This window comes from Danio rerio, chromosome 12 (genome assembly GCF_049306965.1).
Source record: "Danio rerio strain Tuebingen ecotype United States chromosome 12, GRCz12tu, whole genome shotgun sequence".
NCBI classification, from domain to species: domain Eukaryota; kingdom Metazoa; phylum Chordata; class Actinopteri; order Cypriniformes; family Danionidae; genus Danio; species Danio rerio.
In genome coordinates this window covers 32,224,444-32,251,907 of record NC_133187.1, presented here as the reverse complement: position 1 = coordinate 32,251,907, position 27,464 = coordinate 32,224,444, and the positions used below count along the sequence as shown (strand labels likewise).

Genomic DNA, 27,464 nt, shown 5'->3' with positions numbered 1-27,464 from the left:
AAACCGCTACTGCCAGCACACTCCATTTCCCTGACTTAATGTTCTCAGCAATTCCAAATAAAGCTGAGCTGTGAAAATATACGCTTTGTGGAGTCCAATGTGATCCTCATAATCTCTCAGCAAACACCGAACGCCACCGAAAATGTTAATTTCTACCCGCAAGAATTCCCCAGAGAAGCTGCGACGGCCATTAAAGTGCAACAGGCTAATATTTAACCAGAAAGAACATTAGGAGATTAGTCCATATGCAGGATTAACAGGAGCGTAAATAAGGAAACAGAACATTAGAGTTGAACAGGCAGTCAATCAGACAGCTGCTTTTTTGACACACATCATCACAACAGCTCGCAGCGAAAGAGCATTTGCACTCTTGAGATGATTACGCGCATGCAAATATCAATTCGAGAATTCATCAGTTTAACAATGACATTCTTGTATTTTTTTTGGGGGGGGAAGGAAAAACATTCTGGTTTTCTCTGCCAGTACAGCAGAGAAATAATCTGGAGAATGTCATGGGTGAATAGAAGAGACAACAACATGAACTCAAGGCATCAGTTTAGATTTTGTGATATTGTGAGTGTTGGTGGACAGAAATGTCATGTCGGTAAAACCCCCTTATTAGTCCTTCGAGTCCAGTTAGGATTTTCTTGACAGGACTATTAACCCTGCGTATCTCTCCTTTTTCAGACAGGTTTTTTGTCAAGTTCAGACAGTCAGGCTATGGGGTTGTCTAAAATAAAATGGAGCAAGATGAATTCAAAATCTGTACATTAATTTAGCATTTTAGGTAAAGAATTATATTTTCAGAACAATATTTTCAACTAAAGCCATATTGTATGTGATCTGTAGCTCAACAATTGAATTTGAAAAAAAATGATCATTTCACTGAATGTATCCATTTTGCATCATAAATACAAATATAACCTGAACATTGACGTTTTAAATCAAAAGCATTGTCAAGCAATCTGATTATCAATTTATGAGGTGGCATAAAATAAAAGTGAGGAATAAAGAAGTGAATACACATGTGTTTACATAAGCACTAATCTATGCAGTTTAAATGTACAAGTTGCAATCAGAATTATCAGAACCCCTTTAGATTTTTTCAACTTTGTTAAATATTTCCCAAAAGATGTTTTACAGAGCAAGGAAATTTTCACAGTATGTCTGATAATATTTTCTCCTCTGGAGAAAGTCTTATTTGTTTTATTCATTCATTTTCTTGTCGGCTTAGTCCCTTTATTAATCCGGGGTCACCACAGCGGAATGAACCGCCAACTTATCCAGCAAGTTTTTACGCATCGGATGCCCTTTCAGCCGCAACCGATCTCTGGGAAATTATTTGTTTTATTTTGGCTAAAATAAAAGCATTTTTAATTACTTATTTTTTTTTAAACATTTTAAGGTTAAATTATTAGCCCCTTTAAGCAAAATCTTTTTTTGATAGTCTACAGAACAAACCATCATTATACAATACTTTGCATAATTACCCTAACCTGCCTAGTTAACCAAACTTAAGCCTTTAAATGTCATTTTAAGCTGTATAAAAGTGACTAGTAAAATATCTAGTAAAATATTATTAACTGTCATCATGGCAAAGATAAAATAAATCAGTTATTAGAAATTAATTATTAAAATTATTATGTTTAGAAGTGTGTTGAAAAAATCTTCTCTCCGTTAAACAGAAATTGGGGAAAAAATAAACAGAGGGGCTAGTAATTCTGATTGCAACTGTATTTGTCATTTAGGATCAAGCTATAGACGAATAATGCTATAATGACGAAGAAAAAGAACGAGAAAGAGCATTTAAATCAGGGCAGCCCAAACTTTTTGTATAAAGGGCCAAAAACCAAATATCATCGAGAGCCTTGGGCAGAAGGTAAATATACCAAACTATATTACATAAAAGAAGCCATGGGTAGTTTCCTAATATATTTTCTAATATTTCAAAATAAAAAGAAAAGATTATTTAAAATTATTCTAATGCAGTATAACTTTTGAAAAGATAACGTTTTGAAATAAAAACAATCACGTTTAAAACGCAGTGGAGTTCAGTGCTGAATACACTAATCAAGCAGAATCTGCCTTTGACTTGATTTGCTCACCAAAGTCTCCGCATTGTCAGGTGACAGTATGTACATTTAAACAAAATCTGATTTAATTTACACCATTTAATTGAAACATTTAATTTCACTTAGTTTTTATCAATGAAACAAACAGGAAACATTACATTGAATTTGAAATGACAATTTCTAAACCATCCCCATCATTCTCCTTCTTTTCTCAGATGGGATGGCGAGCCAAATCAAAGGTTACCATGGGCCATGCGGGCCCTAGTTTGGGCATCTCTCATCTAAATAAACCCCACAGTAATATGCTACAGATCATCAGAACTCCTTAGCAGCCACTTACCAAGTAACCACCCTTCATTTTATCCATGAAAGAACTGTCAATATTAATTTATGTGATAGGAATGGATTGGAGTGAAGAGCGTGTCAAAGTGCTGGTGGAAGCCCATCTGGCATCAAGCAAAAATAGACAGTTCAACCAAAATGAATATTCTGACAGAATTTACTCACCCGTGTTGTCCCAAACATGTTGTGCCTTTTTTCTTTTTCCTGTGGAACACAAAAGACGATATTTTAATTGATACAAAGAAAGCCAATGGATTCCAATAACAACACTGACTGAACCCATTGATTTACATTTTACTCATGTAGGGTTTTGGAGCAATGTCACAGAAGAACCATATTGAAAATTCGAAACATTTTAGGAATCATTTAATAAACATTTTACAGAAAAATATAAATAGAGAACACAATAAACATTTTGGGGTGCTTTAATATTGTTCGTGAAATAAAAATTCTACTTTATAATTGTTAAAATTGTTTGTTTTTTATTTATTTACCATTATGATATTATCATTACGTAAAATTTGCATCATTATTTTTAAAAAATCCTTATTATAAGGGCTTGACATTGACTTGATATATTTCAGCAGTGGCGGTTTAGACAGCAACTACTGTTGGATTGCAAATATATTTTTTTAATTGCAGTTTTCTTAAATCATGTACTTCCACAATGTTTTGGTTTTAGGTCAACTTTGATGAAAGGTTTTGATTATTTTCAAATGGTGCCTACTGTTTAACAGCTTGTGTAGCATGTCATAATTTAAGTTGTTAGAGTCAGGAGTGTCCAAACTCAGTCCTGGAGAGGTCGGTGTCCTGCCTATTTTAGTTCCAACCCCAATTAAACACACCCGAACCAGCTAATCAAGCCTTTCTAGGTGTACTAGAAACTTCTAGGCAGGTTTGTTAAAGGAAGTTTGAGGTAAACTATGCAGTGCACCGTCCCTCCAGGACTGAGTTTGGACCCCCTGACCTAGGTCATGTAAAATGACTTTAAATCAAGCATGGCCAAGTCATATTCAAGAATATAAATATATTTTCCAAAAAACAAAATTGTGGCTAGAATTTTACAAAAGTACTAGCTAACTAGCTAACAAGTGCTAGCTGGCTGGTAAGGAAAAAAGGTTAATGTCAAGCCCTGGTTATTATTACTTAGCGAATCGCATTTAATACATGGGCAGCACAGTGGCTCAATGGTTAGCACTGTCACCATACAGCAAGAATGTCACTGGTTTGAGTCCCGGCTGGACTAGATGACATTTCTGTGTGGAGTTTTCACGTTCTCCCTGTGTTCAGGTGGGTTTCCTCTGGATGCCCTCAAAGTCCAAAGACATGCACCAATTCAAGTGAATTGGAGATTGGAAATGTGAATGCAAGAGTGTGGGTGTTTCCCAGCACTGGGTTGCAGTTGGTAGGGCATCTGCTGCATTAAACATATGCTGGATAAGTTGGCAGTTTATTCCACTGTGGTGACCCCTGACAAATCAGGGACAAAGAATGAAAAAACGAAAAACTAATGAAAATAAATGAATGCATGATTTAAATATATTTCGGTCACAATTTGTTTGAGATTAACCAAACTTTTATTTTGATCAGTTGTTATGAAGATACTTGATGTGTAGATATCACAGTTGTTCTCCCAAAATTATAATAAAAATGACTCTTTGAGCAGCTCTGAAAATGAAGTTAATATTTTTTACAGAATTATTTAATTTACACAGTAAAAAGAAATTAGTTTACTTTAAAAAAAAAACAGACTAAAGCTGATGCTTTTAAAGTGATTAGTTAAGTTACCTAAAAAAACGGAGTAAACCTGTTGCTTTTAAAGAGATTAGTTGGCTTTACTTTTGAAAAGTGTGTAAACACATTGTTGATTGGTTGATTTTACTTAAAAAAGGGAGTAACCATAAAGGAACCAAAATTAAGTTGTCAGCTTAACAGTTCTAAATTACAAAGTGTCTACCTTTTTTCTTTTAAAGCTGCTTTTTACTAGACGTGTGAAGTAAACAAAATGTTGATACACATTCACCAGACACAGGCAAAGTCTTTTTAGACTTTACTATTCACACACAACCATCCACAAAGCAAATTTATACATTTAATATAGTAGTCCAAAATTAGCATTTTGTGCAAATATCCATTAAACTGATTTTATTTTCATGGTTCTGCGTTTTCATCCACTTAGTCATGCATCACAGTGCCCTATAAATCCAAACCATACAGTACAAATTGAATGAAGCTCTTTTCTGTCTGTGGTAAAACACTATGTACATCCGACCATTCAATAACGCACCTCAAAACAAACACACATCACTTCAGCTGAATGTTTATGTTTGAATATGCAAAGCTCCCCGACTGAACAACATGTTTTGCAAGGTTAAAAATCAAGGATGAGATCAAAGTGTGCTGTTTGTCAGATAATGACCCTTTGAACGATCCGTCCATTAGGAAGCAAGGCAAGACAGATGCTGGTTTTTATCTTTGGTATTTGCCAGGAGTGTTAAACGTATGGAATGTATGAAACCATATGGAGTGTGAAGTTTATGGACTGACAGACAGATGTGGAGCCTCCGAAAATGAACAGCCTCCCTCAAGGGTTTTAAAATGCCTGGATCCTCAATTTCAACTAATATTCAGATGCACAATTCATAATGCAACCTTTACATTTTGTTTTCCTCTTTCTGAAGCATTGTATTAGTTGTTGATTCCTCCTCTGAGCTACAACAATTTCTTTCTGAAGGTCAAAGAAATGTAAGTCTATTTTCCGGTGCAGGTGTTTGAGTAAACACACGTGAGGAACTTCATGTTAAAAATTGTATTTTATTAATATTCTGGAGACATTTACCACGACTTGAAAGCTGTGCTCGGTGGATTTTAATAAAACGGCATGAAGCTAAAGATAATTAGACCGCTGTGAACAGAAATGTGAAAAGTTACCTAGGTTTCGCTTACATAATTGTCACAGTACTTTACATAACATAAGTCTGTGTGGTTTTAATCCTTTCATTTCGATAATGCTGAGAAGAATGTTCATTTTCCATGCTTTATTTAGCAGTGGGCTGATTTAAATTCAGAATATGTTTTATTAGCTACACTGTGGCTATGGCTTAACATTTGTTCTGCCATGCAGAAAGTCATTACAAGGATTAAATTGGTATATATTGTTAAGTTAGTTGCACAAATCCTTATTTGCTTAAAAAGAAGGCTGTAGACACTTCAATCTTATTATGTACAAACCAACAGTACTTAAAAAGATAAAGTTGTCACTTTGAATCAGTCTTTTAGGCACATCTTTAATTAAATAATCTCACTGAATCTAAATCAACATACTATGATTTCCTACTGAACATCTAAATTCTTTATTATTCCAAACTGTATTTGTTTTCCTCAGTCATATATTCGCTCATTATAAGATACTTTTTAATTTTATCAAAAACCTTATGAATTTTTACGACTATTTCATATAATATTATACAAGGAAAATGTTAACTTGGTAATGGTAATACTTTAAAATAAGGTGCCATTACTTATCACTGGTAAATTCAAACCACTAACTTACAACAATATATTTCTTACCGTAGTTAAATCTTGGTAATGTTATTATGTTCAAGACTCCTAAAGTTAAAGACAACCTAAACTGGATTTTTAAATAACCAAATCCAATAATCACACTTTAAAAATATTTAGTATATGATTTTTAAGTCATTTTAAATCGTTATGGTTTAAGTCATTTGCTCATAATAGTTTGCTATACATAAGTTAACATGAACTAACAATGAACAAACAAAAGCTGCATTGTTTAACAGTCGCTTACAAATAATATGAATATTTCTAATAAATAATATTAACAAAAAAATAAATAATTATATACGCTTCTCATAACTATGCTAGTTATTCCATTACCTAATGTTATCAAATGAGATAAAAGTAAGAAAGCAGGTTATGTGACATACCAGGGTAAGCTAAAGGATTTGTAAGCAGATCCCCTTTTAGTGACTTTCAAGGTATGCATGTAACCAAAGCAACATATGCTGAAAATGAACTCTGACAAGGCTTAGTTCACATCTGAGCTATGCGTTTCTTATATTTCTTCTTATATTTTATAAATTCTCTATTAAAAACTATAATATAGTAATGTTTATAGTAAAGGAATTAGTTTGTTAACTTGAGTTTGATAAATGGCAATTAAAATGTATATTTGATGGGCCAATTCCCTTAACTTGCCATTTCCCTTAAAGGTGCAGTAGGTGATTGTCTTCAGAAGCATTTTTTGTTGTGCTGGTTGAACGTCTCTTCACATTCCAATAGTATTGATTAGAGTAAGTGATCTAAATGTATTTATTTGCATTTTTATGTTCTGGGTAAGGCACAAAACTAAAAAATGTTCATCCAATTAAATAGAGTCAGGACGACATCTCTCATAATTCCGATAAGCAGCTCAAACTGTCTGTCAGCAAATGCAGATTTGAACAACTGCGCAGCCATTTGTACGCAGCTCCGCTGTTTGTGCATTGGCGTTCATGAGAGAGATCGCGAGAGAGATCGAAAGAGAAAGAGAGACAGATCGGTAAAAAATTGTGAATTAAAACTTTCTAAAAACCTGAATCATGGATTTACCTTTGCATGCTGGAAAAAGAATGACACCATAGCAGAAGAATTTCTCTTAGACGGGTAATATTATGTTTTAAAACTGTTTTAGCTTCACGCAAAGCTGATGTAACGTTAGCTGTTGTTGTTACAAAAGTGTCAGCCACTAAAATCCAACAAAACACAAGTAAATAGCGCTATTCCACCTAACCAGCTTTACTGAGTTGAAGATGGTTTTATATTTACATCACACTGGTTCATTTTTGAACAATGACGAACTGTGACGCTTTCCTTATATTATTTACCATGCTACTCTGAATATTAAATGTCAGTTAGGCATAGTAATGCATGTAATTCCTGCACGCCACCGAACAAGCACTAGTCGCTTTTAACACATGAGATGGGGTTTTGCTGTCATCTTTAAGGTGCACATGCTCAAGTTTTAGGAGGTGTGGCTCTGGACGGCAGGGGAGGGACTGTGATTCAGAGATTTTTGCTAAGCTATTAGCATTGTGGAAGATACTGCACCTATAACTTGAAAATGAGGTCCGATATCCCTTTTTATTTTCACTATAAATTCAAAACGGACCTTCGGGTCACTCGGAAAGCTGTTAAATGAAAAATCTTTGTCAACTGCTCCTCGCTGATAAGATATACAGCCAGGTACACAACAATACGCCATCACAGATGTTGTTCCTGTGTGACTCCAGGGTTTCTTCCCACCGCAGCCTCACTTTCGATTTTAAAATGGCGGCCACGTGAAATCAGTTTATTGTGTTCACAGTAAACAAACTCTGCGCTGACTGACTAAACTTACTCCCTGCAGCAGTTTTGGAACTGACACACCTTGAGTAAACAGGTTTTGGTCAAAATAATGTGAAGGTAAATTAAACCTGCTTTGTGGAACACCCCAGATTTAGGCCAACAAAACACAAGTGCTGACATTTTTTTCTTATGACTTTCCTTCTAACTACATCTGAGTCATCCATCATTACACAGCCATTACCCTTAAACTGCATTACCCACATTTCCAAATTCTCCAATATGTTCATGTGTTTCTTAGCATTGAATGGGTTTATTTATGCTATACAGATTGCATAACAAACATTGCTACTCCAGAGTCATGCAATATGAGTAGACTTCCTTTTTCCCACTCAGAAAGAGTGAGATCATTCCGTTCACAACAGTCTCAGGACTTTATCTGATGGATCGAACAATGAAAAACGGGTTGAAAGTGGCCCGCGTTATAACACGTAGATGCAGGCAATTTCAAACATCTCTATTTCTGGCACTACTAATAACCTGCTGGCTTTTTTTTGCAAAAGAATCAAATTGAAAAACGTTTTACAATGCAGGAATGTAGATGAAATTCTGTGTTGGCAGCATTAGTCTAATGTGCCTGTCTGTGTCCCGGCTATAAGGAGGTGCAATTATGATCTTATCTACAGTAACAGCTTCCTACTGTTAGAAAAACATCTCGCGGCCGGGCTGATTCGTTTTCATAAGGAAAGCAAGTGGCCCAGTGTTGGCTCTTTTTTTAGCTTTGTTGGTGGTGATTTGTCCAGGAAAGTGCTGGGGAATGATTGTGGAACAACTGAATTGCGCATTGTGGACTTTGCAAACATGCAGCATATCTGTTCAGGGGCCCTGTAATTGCTGTCAGGCACCGCTGTTGCATATTACTTTCCAGATGTTTGAGAAGATGGAACTGATGTTTACATGAAACATATATACCATAAGGAACTGTGTGTAAAAATGCTCATGCATTAATTTTTTTTATTGCATACTGTATGTGTGCACAGTGTTATTGTCACCGACTGTTGGACTATTTTTTATGTGATACTATTTCTGCCGAATGTCTTATCTCACTGTTGTCATTTTTATTGTGTGTTTTAATTATTGAAAGGAAAGAACGTAGCACTATTGACATTTTCAAGTCACTCTCTGCAGTGTGAACAGCATCTGGATGTTCATTACCAGGTATTTCCAAGCCCAGCTCACAATGTGGAATTTTTAATAATCTTTTATGATTGTAGCTGGTCAGACTGTATATGAACACGATAGCCATGTCGCATTGTAAGATCTGAATTATTATAATCAAGACATGACAAACACTGTTACACACAAGACTCATCTGGAGCAAATATAAACAATCTATAGTTTTCATTTTATTCATAACATGCAAAATAATAAAACTAGAATATCATTTACACATTTCCCATTGATTGCATCATCAGGTTCAGCCCTCCTATTGATTATTGGTTCGATGCTTGATATAAAAGTTAATATCTTCCGAAATCTTTTGAAAATAAAACAGGAGTATCCATGGATGCAAGAGGAAGATGTCTAAAAGGTATGACCAAGTGCTAACCCGAAATGTATCCAAAAAAAAAAAAAAAAAAAACATAAAACCACAGCTGCTCAACTCACTGTAGAAGTAAATGTGCACCTCAACTCTCCACCAAAACTGTTCATCGGGAGCTCCACACCTCCAATATACATCAAAGCCTTTACTCATGCAAAGCAATCATCACAATAGCAAACAATAACAATAGCAAATGTCATTTTCAATAGTGCCAGCAGCAAAAATATTGGGCTGTGGACAATGTGAAACATGTATTGTACTCTGATGAGTCCACCTTCACTGTCTTTCCCAAATCCGGGAGAGTTACAGTGTGGAGAAGCCCCAAAGAAGTATAACACCCAGACTGTTGCCTGAGTAAAGCATGGAGGTGGATAAGTGATGTTTTGGGCTGCAATATCATGGCATTCTCTAGGCCCAAATCTTGCACTAGATGGGAGTGTCACTTCCAAGGACTACCAAAATATTCTGGAGAACTATGTGCATCCAATGGTTCAAACATTGTATCCTGAAGGCAGTGCCATGTATCAGGATGACAATGCACCAATATACACAGCAAGACTGGTGACAGATTAGTTTAATGAACATGAAAGTGAAGTTAAACATTTCCCATGGCCTGCACAGTCACCAGATCTAAAAATTATTAAGCGACTTTGGGGTGTTTTGGAGGAGCGAGTCAGGAAACGTTTTCCTCTGCCAGCATCACATAGTGACCTGCCCACTATTCTGCAAGAAGAATGGCTTAAAATCCCTCTGGCCACTGTGCAGAACTTGTATCTGTCATTCCCAACTGATGCTGTATTTCTCACAAAAGGAGGTCCTACTCCATACTTTTAAATTATTGTAGTAAAAATAAAGTTTATTTATAAAGTTAATTTAACTTCAGTTTGGCACTGACCAAAGGGCTAAAAAAACATATCCTAAAACAAAGTAAAAACACAACAAAGGTAATAATAAATTATTGAATGAAGAACAACAATGCACAATAAAGATTAAAGGCTTAAAAAGTCAATAGAATAAATATGTGTCTTAAGTCTGGACTTAAAAATAGAGAGAGAAGAAGCACTCCTGATGTCCAGTGGCAGCTGGTTCTACAAACATGGAGCAGCGACTACAAAGACTCTATCCCCTTTCAATTTAATTTGTGATCAAAGAATTTGTAATAAAACTTTATTGGTCAACCTAAGGAACAGAGGAGTTGAATGTAAATTAACAAGCTCTAAAATATAAGAAGGTGCTTGCCCATTCAGTGCTTAAAAAACAATTAGTAAAATCCTGAACTGAATTCTAAAAATAACTGGAAGCCAATGAAGGAAAGCTTAAACTGGTGAAATATGAGCAGATTTTTTTGGTGGCTGCTGTGCCCCGCGTTGAACCAACTGAAAACCTCAAATGACTTTTCCAGATCTTGAAAGGAAAGTATGGATTTAAGTCAGGAGATGATCCTCAGTTGATTGTAACTATTCTAAACTTCTGAGCTCAATTGTTGACAAAGCTCAGAATCAAAGATAACTCCTAGATTTTTTTACTTTAATTGTGGTCTTACACCAGGCCTTTCAGTTTCATTGTCCAACAATATTGTCTAACAATATGTTGTGGGATGCTGTTCATTTAATGACCTCTTAATTGAGCCGAGGTCAAACTAATAAACAAAAATAAATAAAGAATGCAATTTGTATAAGTTTGCTCATGTGCAAACTGATTTTATGATTAATTATTTTTTTGACTAAATGCTCAAGAGATCAGTCATACAGAGACAAGAGAATCAAATGATTCAGCAGCAACACACTTGTTGCTCTAAAACCTAAAAGGATTATTGTAGTTTTGTAGCTCGTGGGTGAATAGATGTTATATTCCGGTCAGCAGAATAATCTTAGACACCATGATGAGACAGATTAGACGATCATGGATTTAAAAATGGGTTAGAGTTAGGAAATATTTAAGGCAGTAACACTTAAGGAAACATGTAAATGCTTTTATTTAAACATTTCAAATGTCACAAAAATGTTTCCAGGTCTAATTTGAATCTTTTTATTTGTTGGAGTGTGTAAGTTACATATTTTATTTAACGTCTGCTATATTTTTGACAATTTTCCTACATTTAATTAATCACCGGCAGCTTAAATTGTGCATAATCTTTACGCAGCAAGAAAAGCATTCTATTTTACACTCTCTAACTTTTGGAGATTGTTTCCCAGTTTAAACTGGAAAAGCTTGTGCGCTCAGACTTCAGAACTCCTCTGTGCATGGGGTGGTATGCTTTCATTCTTGAAATGTCCGTGCGTAAAAGCGCAGCACAATGCCCGCACTTTAGAAGAGCAGATGGTTCTTGCGCTTCTCTTTGAATGTATCAGAGAGTGAACGCCTTACAATTTATAAATGCAGCGCAATTGGCTGTGCAACTCGTGACGTCACTGTTGTACTCTTCGCTCGGCTCGTTCTTTCGGCGAGCGCGTGCGGGCGCGGAGCTGGAGAGCAGAGCGCGGATGGAAGCGCTCCACACAGGACCTGAAGTTCTGAATGAACGCGCTTCTTTTCTCCAAATCATGGGAGACGGGCTACCGTCCGTAAACTACAGCAATGACTCTAAACGCGCCACGGTGGATCTTAACGTTTCAGAACAGTGGCTCGTGGGCATGGGAATCCTCATGGGTCTGATAGTGTTTGTCATTGTAGTGGGAAATATACTGGTTATAGTCGCCATAGCGCGGAATCAGAGGCTCCAGACGCTCACCAATGTTTTCATCGTATCTCTGGCGTGCGCAGACCTAATCATGGGGTTACTGGTGGTGCCATTTGGCGCAGCCCTTGAGGTCAGAGGAGCCTGGATGTATGGATCGTTCTTCTGTGAATTCTGGATATCTCTTGATGTACTTTGCGTCACGGCGAGCATCGAGACCCTGTGCGTAATTGCAATAGACAGGTATATCGCCATCATCTCTCCATTTCGCTATCAAAGCCTTTTAACAAAAGCACGAGCCAAGGTGGTGGTGTGTGCGGTGTGGGCTATTTCAGCCCTGGTGTCGTTTCCCCCCATCCTAATGCACTGGTCCCAGGACAGCGAGGAGACATCGTGCTATGAAAATCCCGAGTGCTGTGACTTTGTCACCAACCGCGCATATGCCATCTCCTCGTCCATTATATCGTTTTACATCCCTTTGATAGTCATGATATTTGTCTATGCTAGAGTGTACAGAGAAGCCAAACAGCAGCTGAACAAGATCAACAAATGTGAGGGAAGGTTCTACAACAATCACGGTACAAACTGCAAACCAACCCGAAAACGGACCACCAAGATCCTGGCTTTAAAAGAGCAGAAGGCTCTGAAAACGCTGGGAATAATCATGGGAACGTTCACTCTGTGTTGGCTGCCGTTCTTCATCGTGAACGTGGTGCGGGTGTTTTGCGCACAAGTGGTGGATAAGGAGCTCTTCGTCTTTTTGAACTGGCTGGGGTACGTTAACTCCGCATTTAATCCCATCATATACTGTCGGAGTCCCGACTTCAGAAAAGCCTTTAAGAGGCTGTTGTGCTGCCCGAGACAGGCGGACCGCAGGCTGCACGTGAGTTCGTGCGATCTGTCCCGCTGCACCGGAGGCTTTGGGAACTCGATGGAGCAGAGTATGCTCGGGACGTGGTCGGACTGTAACGGCGCAGACAGCAGCGACTGCAGCCTGGAGAGAAACGGCAGGATGTCCCATTCAGAGTCTCAGCTGTAAAAGTGCAGCCGACATTATTTCATCAATATTACACGAGTGAAAATGCCATTTGTTGAGGATATCAGGTAGGCTGGCTATAATTAGGAGCCAAGAGCTTGTTTTGAGGTAACCAATGAAGTTAACTGACAAAAAAACTGACCAGTTATTGTATTTCTTCTTCGTTTTTACTATTTCCAAACAACGCACAAAGTAAATAATTAACTATTAGGTGGCAACGCGTTCTGTATACACTCCGCTCCAGCTCCACTTCGGGTTTTACTTTACGCTCGGAGCGATCGTGGATTAACGTTAAGTGAAAATGCGAATTCGCTTTTGTTCATTGCTCCTCCATGAACTTGGGAAGCTTTAGTGATGATAACAACAGTCAGAGTGCATTTATTGCTATGATATATTTTCAATTTTCCAACCTTTTTAGAAGGAGGTAACAGAATTATTTTTCAGATTAATTTAATTCATATGGATTTTATTAATCATTTTATATCACGAACCAAACCACTTAGCTACAAAGCCAGTCACAACATCATAAAAGTTAAATTAAAAATATATCTATTATCTGTGTGACTGAAAAATCATCACAGTCTGTGGGAAAAAGTTCATTATGTAATTTGTAACGCTCAATTAGAATGGGCGGAGCTAAATAAATTCTACCATCTGACACCATTATGGGTAATGTAGCTGTGCACAATGAATAAACTAAACTAATGCAAACAAATAAGATTGGTTTGCCAAAAGCAGACAATCAATTAGCAACTTAAAAGATCTTAATAATTCACAGTGGGCCTGTTTTTAAATAATGTTTGTCAATCATTGATATAAGCCAGTTCCTTTATAGATTAAAATACATTTTAGCTTCGAGAACTATCTCCCCTACCCTATCGCCATTACTGTTAGTCTGCTCACCAATCAAATTTGAGGACCTGAACTAACTGTTGTTTAAAATTTGATAACAATCTGATGATTTATTTAATCCCAATTTATTTCCCAATAAATCAGGACATTTCGAGAGCTCACAGAAGCAAACTGCATGTGTTTAATTCTACCAAAAATTTAAACTGAAATTTTAATAATTTTACTCAAACTATATGCACAGAAAAAGGTTTTGATCATCTGAGTTATTGCGTATTTTTTAATTTAATCCAGCAATACCCTAAATCTACTCTTATTAGGATGAGTGGATAAAATCAGTGGCTCAGTCAGTGATACAAAACTCTCACTGGTCTCAACTGTTTACATGTATTGTGATAATTCAGTGGGCTAGAAAGTCATTTTAGAAACACATTAATAATAAACACAAATGTTGAAATAATTTAAAATCACTTTAAATGAAATGATCATAGTAAACCAAGATGGTTTGCATTTTAAGAACGTTTTGAATATGTAAACCCTCAAATATACAGGTTCTTCAGACTCCAAAGTAAAAGCTGTTCATGTTTTTGCTAGATTAAATGGGTTAAAACATTGAGTTAATGCGGTTTATAATTTATTTATAAAAACATTTTTAATAATAATAATTCAAAATCACTCAGTATTTAGCAGTGAATAAGTGGGAGATAGATTGAAGCAGTGGAGTGTTGTTGAAACAGCGTGAAACAGTGTTCTTCATTCTTCATAGCAATGTTCTCAGGCTTTGTGCCTTTACATTGTCTATCGGAATGTTTCTCGAATGTGTAATATTAAATCTTCTCTTACCTCATACCTGTATAATGTGCAAATTGTACAAGGAGGAAATTGTTTATATTAAACAAACTGTTCAAATGTACAGTATTTATTATTTGATGCATTGTACAGCATATAAGAAAAAACGTGGTAAAAATGTGATCAAATGTTAAATATACTCGTCATTTACATGCACCTTATCTGTGTCAAATGTGAGCTGTCCGACGGGGGCAATGAGCTTCTTGCATTTTTCCAAGTTAAATATGTTACTAGATTTACTGATCTGTAAATGAGATGTACACACATATTTTTGGGGCCATGTTTTGTTATGAATAAATTGTCCCCAACTTCACATTTTTACAGAACTAATTTATGTACCAGTGCCTCATGTGAAGTATTGTACAAGGTTCATCATGTTGACGTCAAGTTGGCTAGCGTGCAATAAAACGTGATATTGTGAAAAGGCACACTGCTTTTGAAATTACTTGGTGAGAATCGTTGCCATCTGTTGGGATTTCTGCATGTCGTTTATTTGTTTTGTTTGCTTGTTTGTTTTTGTCAGCAGACCTTTAACTATTGCAGTTGAGATTTACATCTGAATATGTGAATTACTCTCATCTGCAGTGGATTGAAAGTAAAAAAAAGAAAGAAGTAAAAGTATTTTTTTCGACATGGCTAATGTCTAGCAAAGACCTCCCATTAGAGCTTGCCTTAAATATTTATGTGCTGACCTCATTTGGTTTGATCTGATTGCTTCACTTGCATCACTACTGGGTCTTCCACCAACCCAGTCTACATTGGACTGTAAAAATAACACGACAGCGTCATTTCAGCGGTGCAAAGTGTGTTAAGATATCTTTGGTTCTTTAAATTCACTGGCAATAGCAATGGCAATAGCACTGGCTTTAGCATAGCAATATGGGAATTTTTAGTTCAACTTGCTGTATGCCTTTCATGAATCATTTGCATAATTTAAAAGCAATACATGTATACAGCTTAAATAATTTTACAGCCCAGTGCAGTTAGCACTGGTGAACTAAATATGATGAAATGTTGTAATTGTTTAATGTGATTTACTGGTTTCCTTCCTTCTAGCTGATAGAAGAAATATTGCTTAAGGTGGCTAATAATAATGTCTTAAATTGTCTTTTAAAATAAACACTGCTTTTACTCTAGCCGAAATAAAACAAATAAGACTTTCTCCTGAAAAAAATGTTAAAGGAAATACTGTGGAAAAATCTTTTGCTCTGTTAATTATCATTTGTAAAATATTTGAAAAAGAAAATACAAAATCCATGAGGGCTAATAATCTTGACTTTAACTGTATGTAATGTAATTTTATATTTTTTTCTTACATATTTTAAGTTTTAGCATGTTCACCTAATACAATCAAATCATCTTGCCTCTAAAATCTCTCATTGCTCGTGCTTGAAAAACAAAACATTTCATTTCAATTCAGCATGCTAATCAACTGTGTTGGGAGTTGTTAAAATGCAAAACGATAAGGAAGTTTAAATTTTCAGCATCTGCACTTGTCATTTACCTTCCATTAATTAATTGTATGCAAATGAAATAGGCAGAATTGACTGAAGCAGTGAGGTGTATTTGTTGAAATCACAAGCATCAATAAACAATAAAATGCAATTATGTGATAATAAACAGTGTTGGGAAATGCATTACAAGTAAAGTGAGTTACATAATAATATTACTTTTTTAAGTAACGAATGAAGTAACACATTACTTAAAAAAATACCAATATTTGTGTTTCTTTTAAAAACATGTTATGCAAGTTACTTTTTAAGTTTAATTAATTAGCTCTAAAAAAATTTATTGCTAAATTAAAATAAAAGCAGCCACATTGAATCCCATGGGAACAGAGAGAAGCCAAGAGGGCAGACTCTTACATTTCAGCAATGGAAGTATTCTCATTATTTTGAAAGCATGGGAAAAAAGACACTTATTTTATTGAACTAATAACACAAAAAGTTGAAAAGTAGCAACCATATTGCTTTAAACTCAATAATCAGTATATGTGGCCTGTAGAGCTCTGGGATCAGGATGTTCTCTGAAGATAACATTATCCTACATTATGATTTTTATTATATATAATACATTTTCAAAGATAAATGAAGGTGTGTTGTTAATATTAGAGCTCAATATTGAAAAAAAGTAAAAGAAAAATCTCTGCAAGTTCTGAAAGAGATCAAAGCCTTGGCCAGGTAAGAAATGTAACACAAAAGTAACTCAAAAGTAACATGATGCATTACTTACCATAAAAAGTAACTAAGTAACGCAACTAATAACTTTTTTGGGGATTTACTCAATATTGTAATGCATTCCTTTCACAATTAAGAAACAGTTTTTCTCAATTTGATCATTTGAATGTACTATTAATATTGTTAGTGTTTCCTGGTTTTTGCATAAAAAAGGAAATAAAAATTATATTCAGGCATGTTTATATTCATTTTTGGTCAAAACAATACCAAAATTTCAACCAATTGTCCATTTCTGTAAAAAATAAAAATAAATAGACTTTGGAGGAAATGTTAATATTATGCTGTATAAAACATTAACTATACCAGTTACCATTTTACTTTAAATTATATATAGCCTTTAGTGCACAGCATAAATGAGTACACCCCCTTTCAAAAATGAACAATTTTGACCTTTGACCTTTACTTTAACCTTCATTTTCAATAAAATAAGAGTTTTTTTATAATAAATAAAAATGTGGTATTAAAAAAAAAACATTTACAAACTAGAAAAAATTCTACAAAATTTTATATTTTTAGATGTTTCTCTTGATTTTTCCTTTATATATAATACTTTCAAACATATACATTAGGAAATACTTCATTATTTTTTGTCTTGATTATTTTGCTAATTTTTTTCTAGTTTTGGCTTTGATACTGATTAATGCAGTTAGTGCAGGGGGTCACGGGACAATGAGGGGGAGTCGCTTGGTGATTTCCAAAAATCTAATTCCTTTTATTCAATTATTATAATTACAATAATTGTTCCTTATCCTATAGAAGAAAAAATAGCTAATAGTTACATGAAAACACAACAACATTCAAATAAAAAGTCATCAGCCTTTCGAGTTTTTGCGACCCCTGTGGTTATTACGTTATATTAAAGACATGGCACCAGGTTAAACTTTCTGACACCTTTACAGCACTTACATACATGAAAAATAAATACAGGCCACAACTGAACATGGAGAATGGTCTCCGAGTGCATTCTTCAAAATTAAATGATGAATAGACTTGGGCCTTTTGGTATGAGTGTGCCAGTGTGTAAGGTTTATATTTATAACCACCTCAGAGGATACTGTGGGTCACGAGTCACTGGCATTGCAATTTCAGCGGTCGCGGGCTAAAAAGTTTGGGAAGCCCTGATCTAGAAAGAATCAATATCCTTCGGAGACCCCGCCAATTGACTTGTGTCCTCTGTAATGGACCTTGTGTTTTCATGAATTTTCTTTGAATTTTTTAACTACTCTGTCAAGCCCATTGTCTGGCATACTAGGAACCACTTCTTATACTGCATCCAAAATGGCCAGCATACAAACCAGCACATTTTATAGGAACAAGAGAGGTATGTAAAATTTAGCTTTTTAAATGTTTTTTTTTACTTTTATTATTATATATATATATATATATATATATATATATATATATATATATATATATATATATATATATATATATATATATATATATATATATATATATTTGTTTAGTAAAGTGTCAGAAACAATACATTTAGCTTTCAAAGCTGTTATTTGTGTTTCAAAATATCATCCTTTTTTAAATGTCCACTATAGTGGACAACAGGACCAGCTTAATGTAATAAATGACATATTTAATGTAATAAAAATGTTGTAAGAGGCAATAAAGGTAATTCTTAATAAGATAGTTGAGTCTGACAATCAGACAATTAGAGAATTAGAGACAATAAGAGAATGAAAATAATTTAAAATCGCTTTTATGTTAAATTTGTTTTGGAATAACATCACTTTTTTTTCTGAGTTCGGCTCTCTTTCAGACTAAACTGTTTTTAGGAATTTCAATACAAAAGGAACAAATGACTTTTGTTTAGTTTTTGTTACATTAATATTGGATTAATATCCCTTTACAGCCATATCCTGTACAGTTTGTTGTCTGAGTTTGCTCGTGTCAAACTAAAATGGTCCTGTGGTCCACTACAGTGGACATGCTGCAATTAAAGATAAAAGCAAAATGAAAAACTCTATATTGTAGATTTTGTTAACCCAAAGGATGTAGGAAATCAGAGAAATAAAGAAAAAATATTTATTTGGGTCTCAGGAGGATATAAATGAGAGATATATGGGGATTGACTCATTTATTATGGGCACTATGCATTATATACTGTAACTATTGAGTAAATATATATTTTAAAAAATAGTTTCAGACCCTGCTTTGTTTCTTTTTTCAATTCAAAATATAATTGGATCACAAAACAGCTTTTGAAAAATAAATTTGATTTGATCTCACAGCTGTGTGCTATTAATTACAAGAGGTTGGATGGTTTAAAATGCATTACTGCTGTGAGATTGTCCCCAGAGCCCTCTCACATTTAAAACCGCTTCAGGGTCGCTGAATGCAAAATGTCCGAAGCGCTTCAGCTAATGAACCTTTATTTAAATGTGATTACCTTTGCTAATACAACAGAGCAGCAGAATCACAACAACACACACTGCCCACATCCTGAATATCCTGGCTGGATATCACCTTGTTATATTACTAACCGTTTGCTTGGCAGGAATTGGTATCCGGACAGACATGACAGATGAAGGCCCTTGTGTTGAAACAAATGATTGCTTTATTAGAGCTGAATTTCTGTCATTAATCAGAAAGCTTATTCTTGGTTTATCATTCTCTACCTGATGACTTTTAGGTAATTTGGGCCCCTTTTTTGCTGCATGTGCTCAAATCAGGACTGCACTGAAACTCAGATTAACCTAAAAGTAGTGAAGATTAGCTGTGCTGGTCAGTGAATGGTACATTTGCTTACTTCAAAAAACGTTAGCGTCTATTAATAGCAGCTGGTGGTTACGTTCAAAACGTTTTCTAAGCTTAGACTGCCATTACATATCTTTAGTTCACGTTAAGGGCCACTTGTTTTGGATCTTTAAACACGGTCGTTGTTTTATGTCAGCATTGGTCCCTTTGGCACAACAGCGAGATAAAACGCTCTCGTGTTTTCCCCTCTCACACTGGCCAACAGCTTAATAGTAATACATAATTGCCTTATGAGGTGTTGAATGGCATCCATTTTATACCTGTTCGTGTCTGGCTGCCACATTCCGGTGTCGTAGTTTCCATCCAACGCTGGTCTTGAAGGGCGTTTCGCGATCACTACATCCACTGTTTAGACACTCTGTGTGAAGTGTGGTTATATGGTAAAGTTTCTATGAGCCTAAACAGCATTTATGCTATAAAACGGCGTTAATCTAGTTAACGTTAATGGCTAAATTACTGACGGAAATGTCTAAAAAACTTCGTCAACAAAATAAATGCGAGAAAATCGCGCTTAACATGATGACATTTAAAACTATTAGCTTATATTAAAATACATACTATATTATTATTACTATGACCAAATTATAGTCAATTTACCGTTTGAGCTTCCTTACAACAACTGATCGAGGGACTTGGACTGAAGTTGTGCCTACGTCACACATAGGTAAAAAAAAAAAAAAACTATAACCTTCCCAGCTAAAATATCCTGTCTCTCCAAAATAATTTTCTGTCGTTATGTAATCTATCCCATCTGGTCTTGTTTCTCTATAGAGGTACTATTACTTTATCCCAAATTTCGCTTAATTTTTTATTCTTATATTGGAAGGTTATGTTTTGCTTCTCCCTGTAAAAATAATAATAGGATAATCCGTACATTATTACAGCAGAATATTATTAGTCTACCAGGTGTGACTGCTTATTGGAATAATGCAGTGGATAATATTTGTTGGAAAAAGGAATGGATGCTTCCTCATAATTATTTTCTAACAAATAAAAGAGATTTCTTATAAAATAATTCAGAAATTCTATCTGGCCCATCATTATATGTAAAAATATAAAATTGATATCTCCTCCAACTGTTCCCTTTATGATGATTGCTTTGAAACTTGTTCATCTTTTTTCGTACTGTCCATAAATATTTTGGAAAAGTGTCTTGAATTTTATTCTAAGTAAAATTTATAATAAATGTATTTTGTATTGGAAAGATGTAATGTTAGGCTTTACTGAGTATAAACAACCTAAAAGTAAACAGTTTTATGAGATTAACTTAATTTTGCTGATTGCTAAATTTCACATTCATAAGTCAAAATTTTCTAACTCCAGACCTATGTTTGTGGTTTTCTGAACGAATTTAAAACAATACCTTTCACTGATCCAAATGTCTCATAACAAAAAGGCTCTAAAACTTCAACTGTCTGCGGCTCTTTCCCTATGTTTGAGTAAATTTTACTTTTTCATAATGTATTTTATATACCCCCTGTGTTTAGCTGTTTCTTCTTTTTTCTTTTTCTTCATTGTTAAAAATAATTGTTCTCCCTATTTGTTGTTGTATGTATAAATTGTATACACTGTTTGGGCTTAATTAAAAAAACAAAAAACAAAAAAAACATCCCAGCTAACATTTTTACATTTTAAAAACACTGTAGGGTTCCCATTAAGATAAGGAACCTTTGAGTTTGTTTAGTCTATATAATGTCAGTTTTTAATGAATAATTTTGTTATTTTTCATAGCCTATAGGCTACTATTCATTCATTCATTTTCTTTTCGGCTTAGTCCCTTTATTACACTGGGGTCGCCGCAGCGGAATAAACCACCATTTTATCCATCATATGTTTTTATGGAGCGGATGCCCTTCCAGCTGCAACCCATCACTGGGAAACATCCATACTCCTTCACACACATACACTATGGACAATTTAGCCTACCCAATTCACCTGTACCGCATATCTTTGGACAGTGGGGGAACCCAGAGCATATAGAGCACTACTAAGTGATTTATGTGGATTAATACACTAACCTAAATTAACATTATACTTATATTATTAGTTCATTGCACTGACGTATTTTAATTTTAAATGTTTGTTAATTCATTTTGGCGGCAAGGTTCATTAAAGGGTCAAAATTACAACCTTGATTGTACAAAATGTTCTGTTAAAGCTTAAGAAAATAATCACAAATAAATGTAAAAAAAGAAATCGCAACAATAATTTACTTTTTACACTTAAAAACTGAAATTTGCACATAACGAGACACGAGACATGTTCCAGAAATCAGCTGATACTTGGCAGCTCCATCAAGGATTGCATGCTGAATGTGCTGTTAGAGCTTGGGAAGCAAATGTCAGTCCCACTGTCCACTATATTTCTATACTATAAAAAGGGGCATTTTCCTCTTTTAGAGGACATTCATAACTGGATGATTAGGAAAATGTTTCTTTTATTAGCTTGAATGCTAGTAATATTTTCTCATTTCATGCTTTCAAACAGACAAAGCCAATATTCCACTAGTATATTCAAATCTGAAATTATGTAATACCAGCAAAAAAGTGGCACCTTCCTTCTAAAAATAAGATCCTGAATCTGATTATATTTAAGTAGTAAAGCTATTTTTGCAATATGCGGGTAGATAAATCTCAAACATTCATGCTGTTCATGACAAGACCTCCCAGTTAAGTCGAAAGCAATGACTGAGGCTTATGGATTCTCTGGGGGTCTGCAAGGTTGATGTGAGTGCCGGAGCATGTTATCTTGAAGTGCTAAAAATAGGAACTGATCCGAGTCTACGCAATGGCTCTTTGCCACGTACAGGAAGCTTTAACCTGCCATCTCTCAACACCTTCAGCAGACTCTGAAATGCCACACAGGTGAGATGAATTTTAAACAAGCAGGGTGCGAGTGTCCAATATAAAATACAGAAGAGCGGAGCAGGAGATGTTGTTGCAGAGTTTATATAACAGTCTTTAAAGAACTAGAAGTAACCTCACAGTTCAGTCTGTTTGCAAAAACACATGAATGCGTCATGTGAAGACAGAGCTTCAGTTTGATAAACACATTCAGTCATTTGTGTAAATATGCCTATTATTAGTACAGGCCGAAGCCAACAGGAAATGCACCACCTAAATTACTTTTCAAAAGTGAGTTTCAAGTACTGCATGTCCTGTGGTTGTTCGCCTAAAAATATCAGCTGCATGCTGTATATGCAAAGAGTGCTTGAAAAGATTATTAATATAATACGAAGAACTTCCCCTTTTACATGCCAAATATCAGCAGTACTTTGTGTTGTTGGTGTTTCTGTGTGTTTTGTGAGGAGGAGGATCAATAAGTCAAGGCCCTGTACACAGAAACTGTTAGTTTTGGACATCACCTGCTACTGTTACATAATAATACTTAAGGCAATGAAGGCGAAAATGGCAGGGAAACACGTGGATTACTGTGCACTCACACAACCTCTGAGTGACTGCTGACCCAAAAATCACCTTGTAAAGTCAGTAAAGGAGGCAGCAGTTCTGACAGGGCTGCAGGCAGCACAGAAAATGCCAGATTAGATGGAGTCGTAAAATGCTAACCATTAAAATGTGCGTAGTTATGATAAAAATGGCAAAAATAAATATGCTTTTATTAGAAGGGAGAAATAAAAACTCTGTTATGTTTCAGTATTGATATACAGTGTTTTTTTACTTTGACATTTCTGAAATTGTGATGTAAAACACTTTACAGGTGTATTCCTTGTAATGAATTATGATTCATGAATTGAGGCATAACGGCAAACTTTTTAAACACAATTAATTAGTATTTTGGGATCTAAATATCCTCTTTGATATGTCATCAAATGATTCTTGTTCTATATACATGTAGGAATGAGCCACTGGTTAATGTGTCAACATACAGCACAACAAAAATAAATCTTAAAGGTGCAACATGTACGTTTGACACCCAGTGGTTGAACTAGGTATTACACTCCTGGTTCAAAATATGCGCAAGTGCAGGTTGCCAGATTGAGGACACCAACAGCATTGTGCCTGACTGTTAAGCCTAAAGGCTTATTTAAATTGTGTTCTAAATAAAAGCAACAGCACGTGATAGAAGAAATATTTTCCATATTAAAATTAGTTTTTGTTCTTAACCAATTCCTAAAATATACATTTTAGTAATAGCTTCGATTTCTTGCAGCTGAGCAACAGGATAAACTGACAGTGACAACGTTTACATGGACATTAATTGAATAAGACAGTGATATGATTAAGGTGTTCACATAAGTTGCTTTTTGAATGTTCCTTTCATGATCCCGTTTTACGTTATAGTACATAATTCGATTAACATCGTTGGGTCACCATGCTATCCACGATTCCTGCAGAGTTTCATGTAATTTCGGGTGTTTAAATGCAGTTTGGCACTTTCATTTAGGAACATTTTACGCATGTCCTCCATGACAAACGAGATATTGGATGCAAGTATGAACTGCTGGAAGAGTGTTGTTTTAATGGAATTTGATAGCACATGCCGTATGGGGGAAAAAAAACTCAGCAGTTCACGATGCAGGTGTCTGTGGTTGTTCACTGACAAAAATCCTACACGACGGTAAGTTTGATTAAGGTGTTTACATGTCTGTGCTGCATACTACACAAGTCTTAACTTGATTTCTGTGTAGTTCGATTATGACCTTAATCGGATCAGTGCAAGCCAATAGCCACACATCAGTGATTCTGCATGTACATATTATAATGTTAAAGAGGTTTAATATCTATTAATTAAACATTACCATTTTGTTGGAGTGCAGTAAGTGCATATTCTGTGTTTTGTATTTAAATTTCTGTGGTGTTTCGTCTGGTGCAAACAGCCAAATTGCTCATCACTGCAAATCTCGTCACAGAGCGTGTTTTTAGGACACGGGGTTACAATGTAACCTGCTTACCTAATGATTATGCTCGTAATATTTATATTATTTACTAATTAATTACCAACTCATGTGGAACTCTAAAACCATGTCTCATTTCAGAGGCTGTACCTGTCCAACGGAGGCCACATTTTCGATCGTGGACACTTTGAGAGCATTCCTGACTGAATGAATGAAATAGTCTGTTTTCCACAAAGGTAACCTGGGGTGCGGAAATATAATTGGCTAAAGTGGCATTGGGCAGGTTAAAGGGACCAAAACAAAGACATACTTTCCGGCACAGAACACACATTTTCAAAGCACAATATCTGACTTAAGCATTGTTTTTCAGATAAACAAGAATGTTCACTTAGCATGTTTCTTAAATATCTGCAAACATATTGTGGTATTTTATATGCTTAAAAAGAGTCAAAGACTTACATATACATACAAATTACTCTTAAAAAGAGAACAACATCAGTGATCATAATATTTTCATTTAATCCCCTTTTAAAGGCCATTTATATACAGAAGACTTTAAAAACATTGGACCATTGTACAATATATCTACAAATTTATAATCACAGTTTCACTCACTATACAATCAAGCAGAGTACAAGTGACGAACCAGAGACAGAATCAACACGTGGGTTTTTTTTTTCTTCTTCAGTTTCAATTCGCCATTCACAAACATTCACACCTTTCTTTTGTTTTGAGACTTGAAATAAATAAAGAATGTAAAGCACACCGATAAATCATCAACAGATTCAGAAAGTCTTGATTTTGCTGATAAGAGCTCTGTGTAAATGCTTATTTTTTTTGCGAGCATTGCATCATTTCCTTCATCCTGTGTTTTCCGGAATGTCTGCAATGTGTTTTTGGGAGTGTTGAGAGCAACAGCGCAGGCTCTCAATGTTGGAACGGCTGATATGACCTTGACAAGCTTATATAGCGGTATGTCAAGTTATTATAAACCCTTTATCACAGTGCATTGGTGTGATTTCACTTTCAATAGCGGCTCAAGTAGGAGAAATCCCAAGATGGCACTAAAACGATTGCGATCTACCAATCATCAAATGGCTGCCTACAAGTTCTAAAGGCGAAAATCCATTAGTGGAGTCTGATAGGGCGATTCTTTATCATGCAACCCTTCAAAAAGAGACAGAAGGGAAAAGCAAACCAGCGATGCCTCCGGCGGTCACAATTCAACGGTTGGAATGGATTCAACTCTGTATGAAGTTGCGTACCTTATGTTACATCGCCATGAAATCGGGCTATTTTGCTGGAGTCTCTAATGGGATGCTGGCCGGGGTGATTACGACTTAGTCGAACAAACAAAAAGGAGGTTTAAAATTGCACTTTTGCCCTTAATATTTACATATTCTCATTCATTTTACAGGGATGTTATACCTTTGTATCTTTTGGGAGCAAAAAAAAATCTATCACACACACAAGTAAACAAGTGTTTTTAAAAAAAAAAAGAAAGACAGAACACAGAAAAATAAAAGCATATTTATACAAAACAGCATAAGAAGAGGTAGAAAAGGGGAGAGGGGGCAAAAATAATATTTAATTACAACTTAATCCAGAGAGAACGAGCTGATAATAAAATCCACAAGCTCTATTAAGACTAGCCCTAAATGAATTGAAAGTTCTGAGATGTAGTTATTCAGTCTGATTAATGTGTTTTACTGTAGTTTTTGGCATGGCCGTTCTCGCCTAAGTGCTTAGCGAGAGATAATGCTATCCGGGTGTAGAAGAAACAGAGCAGCAGTGTGAATGAGGAATGTTGCCCACACTCCCGGGTCAGAGCTGTGTGGCTTACACGCAAGGGTCCTTTTCATTACATAATACATTCATTAATTGGCACGTTTGCAAGAGGGGGGGAATGAGAGCGGCGAGAAGCGGCCATTAACCCACCATGCATTGAATAGCCTCTGAAAGGCTCTATAAAGAGCTGCAGAATCTGCGTTTCTCCATTAGTCCAGGACATTTTGTTCTTCAAAAGAGAGTGAGGTCACGCTGATGAGAATATTCACTCATCTACCCAACTTCAGGGTGTTGGATTTAGGACTGCATTTCATCTCTGTACCTGATGACCGCCACTCATCGAGGCTGCATTATGGGGGACGGAAAAGTTGGATAGCTATTGGGCACGATGTGAATAAAAGCAAATCCCGTTAATCTCTTTGCATTCCATTCAAGTGTCATGTAAGCATCTCAAAGATCGCAAACTGTGCCTCCAGTGTATTTGTCAGACTGAAGTTGTCTGATGGGAAAGAAAAAAAAAAAGCACAGTTTTGATCCCAAACGGAGTACATGGTTTCGTAACGGGCTCGATTGGACAGAATGTGCTGTTTACTGTAGCAGTCTTCCTCCTCCAATGATTTCACTTCCTTCCGGCTGTATCATCCGGCAGCCTTTGCTGTTTGATTAGTCGTTCAATCTCCGAACCCAACGTCTGGAGATTCTCCTGTAGCGAGAGACACAAATAAAACTGGAGTAAGGACCAATGCTATTATGTTTGTTCATACACATCTGTGCGCAGCGAGCATGTAAGCTGGGATAATCATGCAATTTCAGCCTGTTTTGCTTCAAAAACGGTCTGATTTCCTGTCCATCTCATGCTAAGACTGTAATCCTGCCATTGTGCTTGGAATGGAGCTCTGCGTTACCCTCGCGCTCTGTCCTCAAAACACACTTTATTAATTTCTCTGATCTCCCAGCTGATGTGCTCTCTCGTAGCGAAAAGCTGCTGTCCCTGTTGTGACCTGAATGCGGCTGTAGAACTGGTCACTTCCAGCATGGGAATTT

The 27,464-nt window shown here is 35.7% G+C and overlaps 3 protein-coding genes across 4 annotated transcripts in view; 1 reads left to right on the top strand and 2 right to left on the bottom strand.

Annotated features, from left to right (window-relative positions):
* Positions 1-20,667, bottom strand: part of dclre1a (DNA cross-link repair 1A (PSO2 homolog, S. cerevisiae)) — an 81,371-nt gene extending 60,704 nt beyond the window's left edge. The window contains exons 1-3 of the mRNA XM_073917423.1: positions 20,375-20,667; positions 20,038-20,135; positions 2,580-2,618 (exon numbers count right to left, since the gene is read on the bottom strand). Of these exons, the coding sequence (XP_073773524.1) occupies positions 2,580-2,618; positions 20,038-20,080 (82 nt within the window). The 5' untranslated portion in view covers positions 20,081-20,135; positions 20,375-20,667. The remainder of the gene's footprint in view (positions 1-2,579; positions 2,619-20,037; positions 20,136-20,374) is intronic.
* Positions 11,878-13,098, top strand: adrb1 (adrenoceptor beta 1). The gene is given in 1 exon segment (NM_001128689.1): positions 11,878-13,098. A coding segment is annotated over 1 exon segment (1,173 nt). The 5' UTR covers positions 11,878-11,903; the 3' UTR covers positions 13,077-13,098.
* A 4,460-nt stretch (positions 20,668-25,127) lies between the features above and the next one.
* ccdc186 (si:ch211-225b10.4) overlaps positions 25,128-27,464 on the bottom strand; it is a 55,588-nt gene continuing 53,251 nt past the window's right edge. For both annotated transcript variants that reach the window (XR_012388060.1, XM_009306762.5), the window contains exon 16: positions 25,128-27,123. Coding sequence is in view for 1 of the 2 variants with exons in the window: in XM_009306762.5 (XP_009305037.2) it covers positions 27,040-27,123 (84 nt within the window). In the remaining variant the exon portion in view is untranslated. The remainder of the gene's footprint in view (positions 27,124-27,464) is intronic.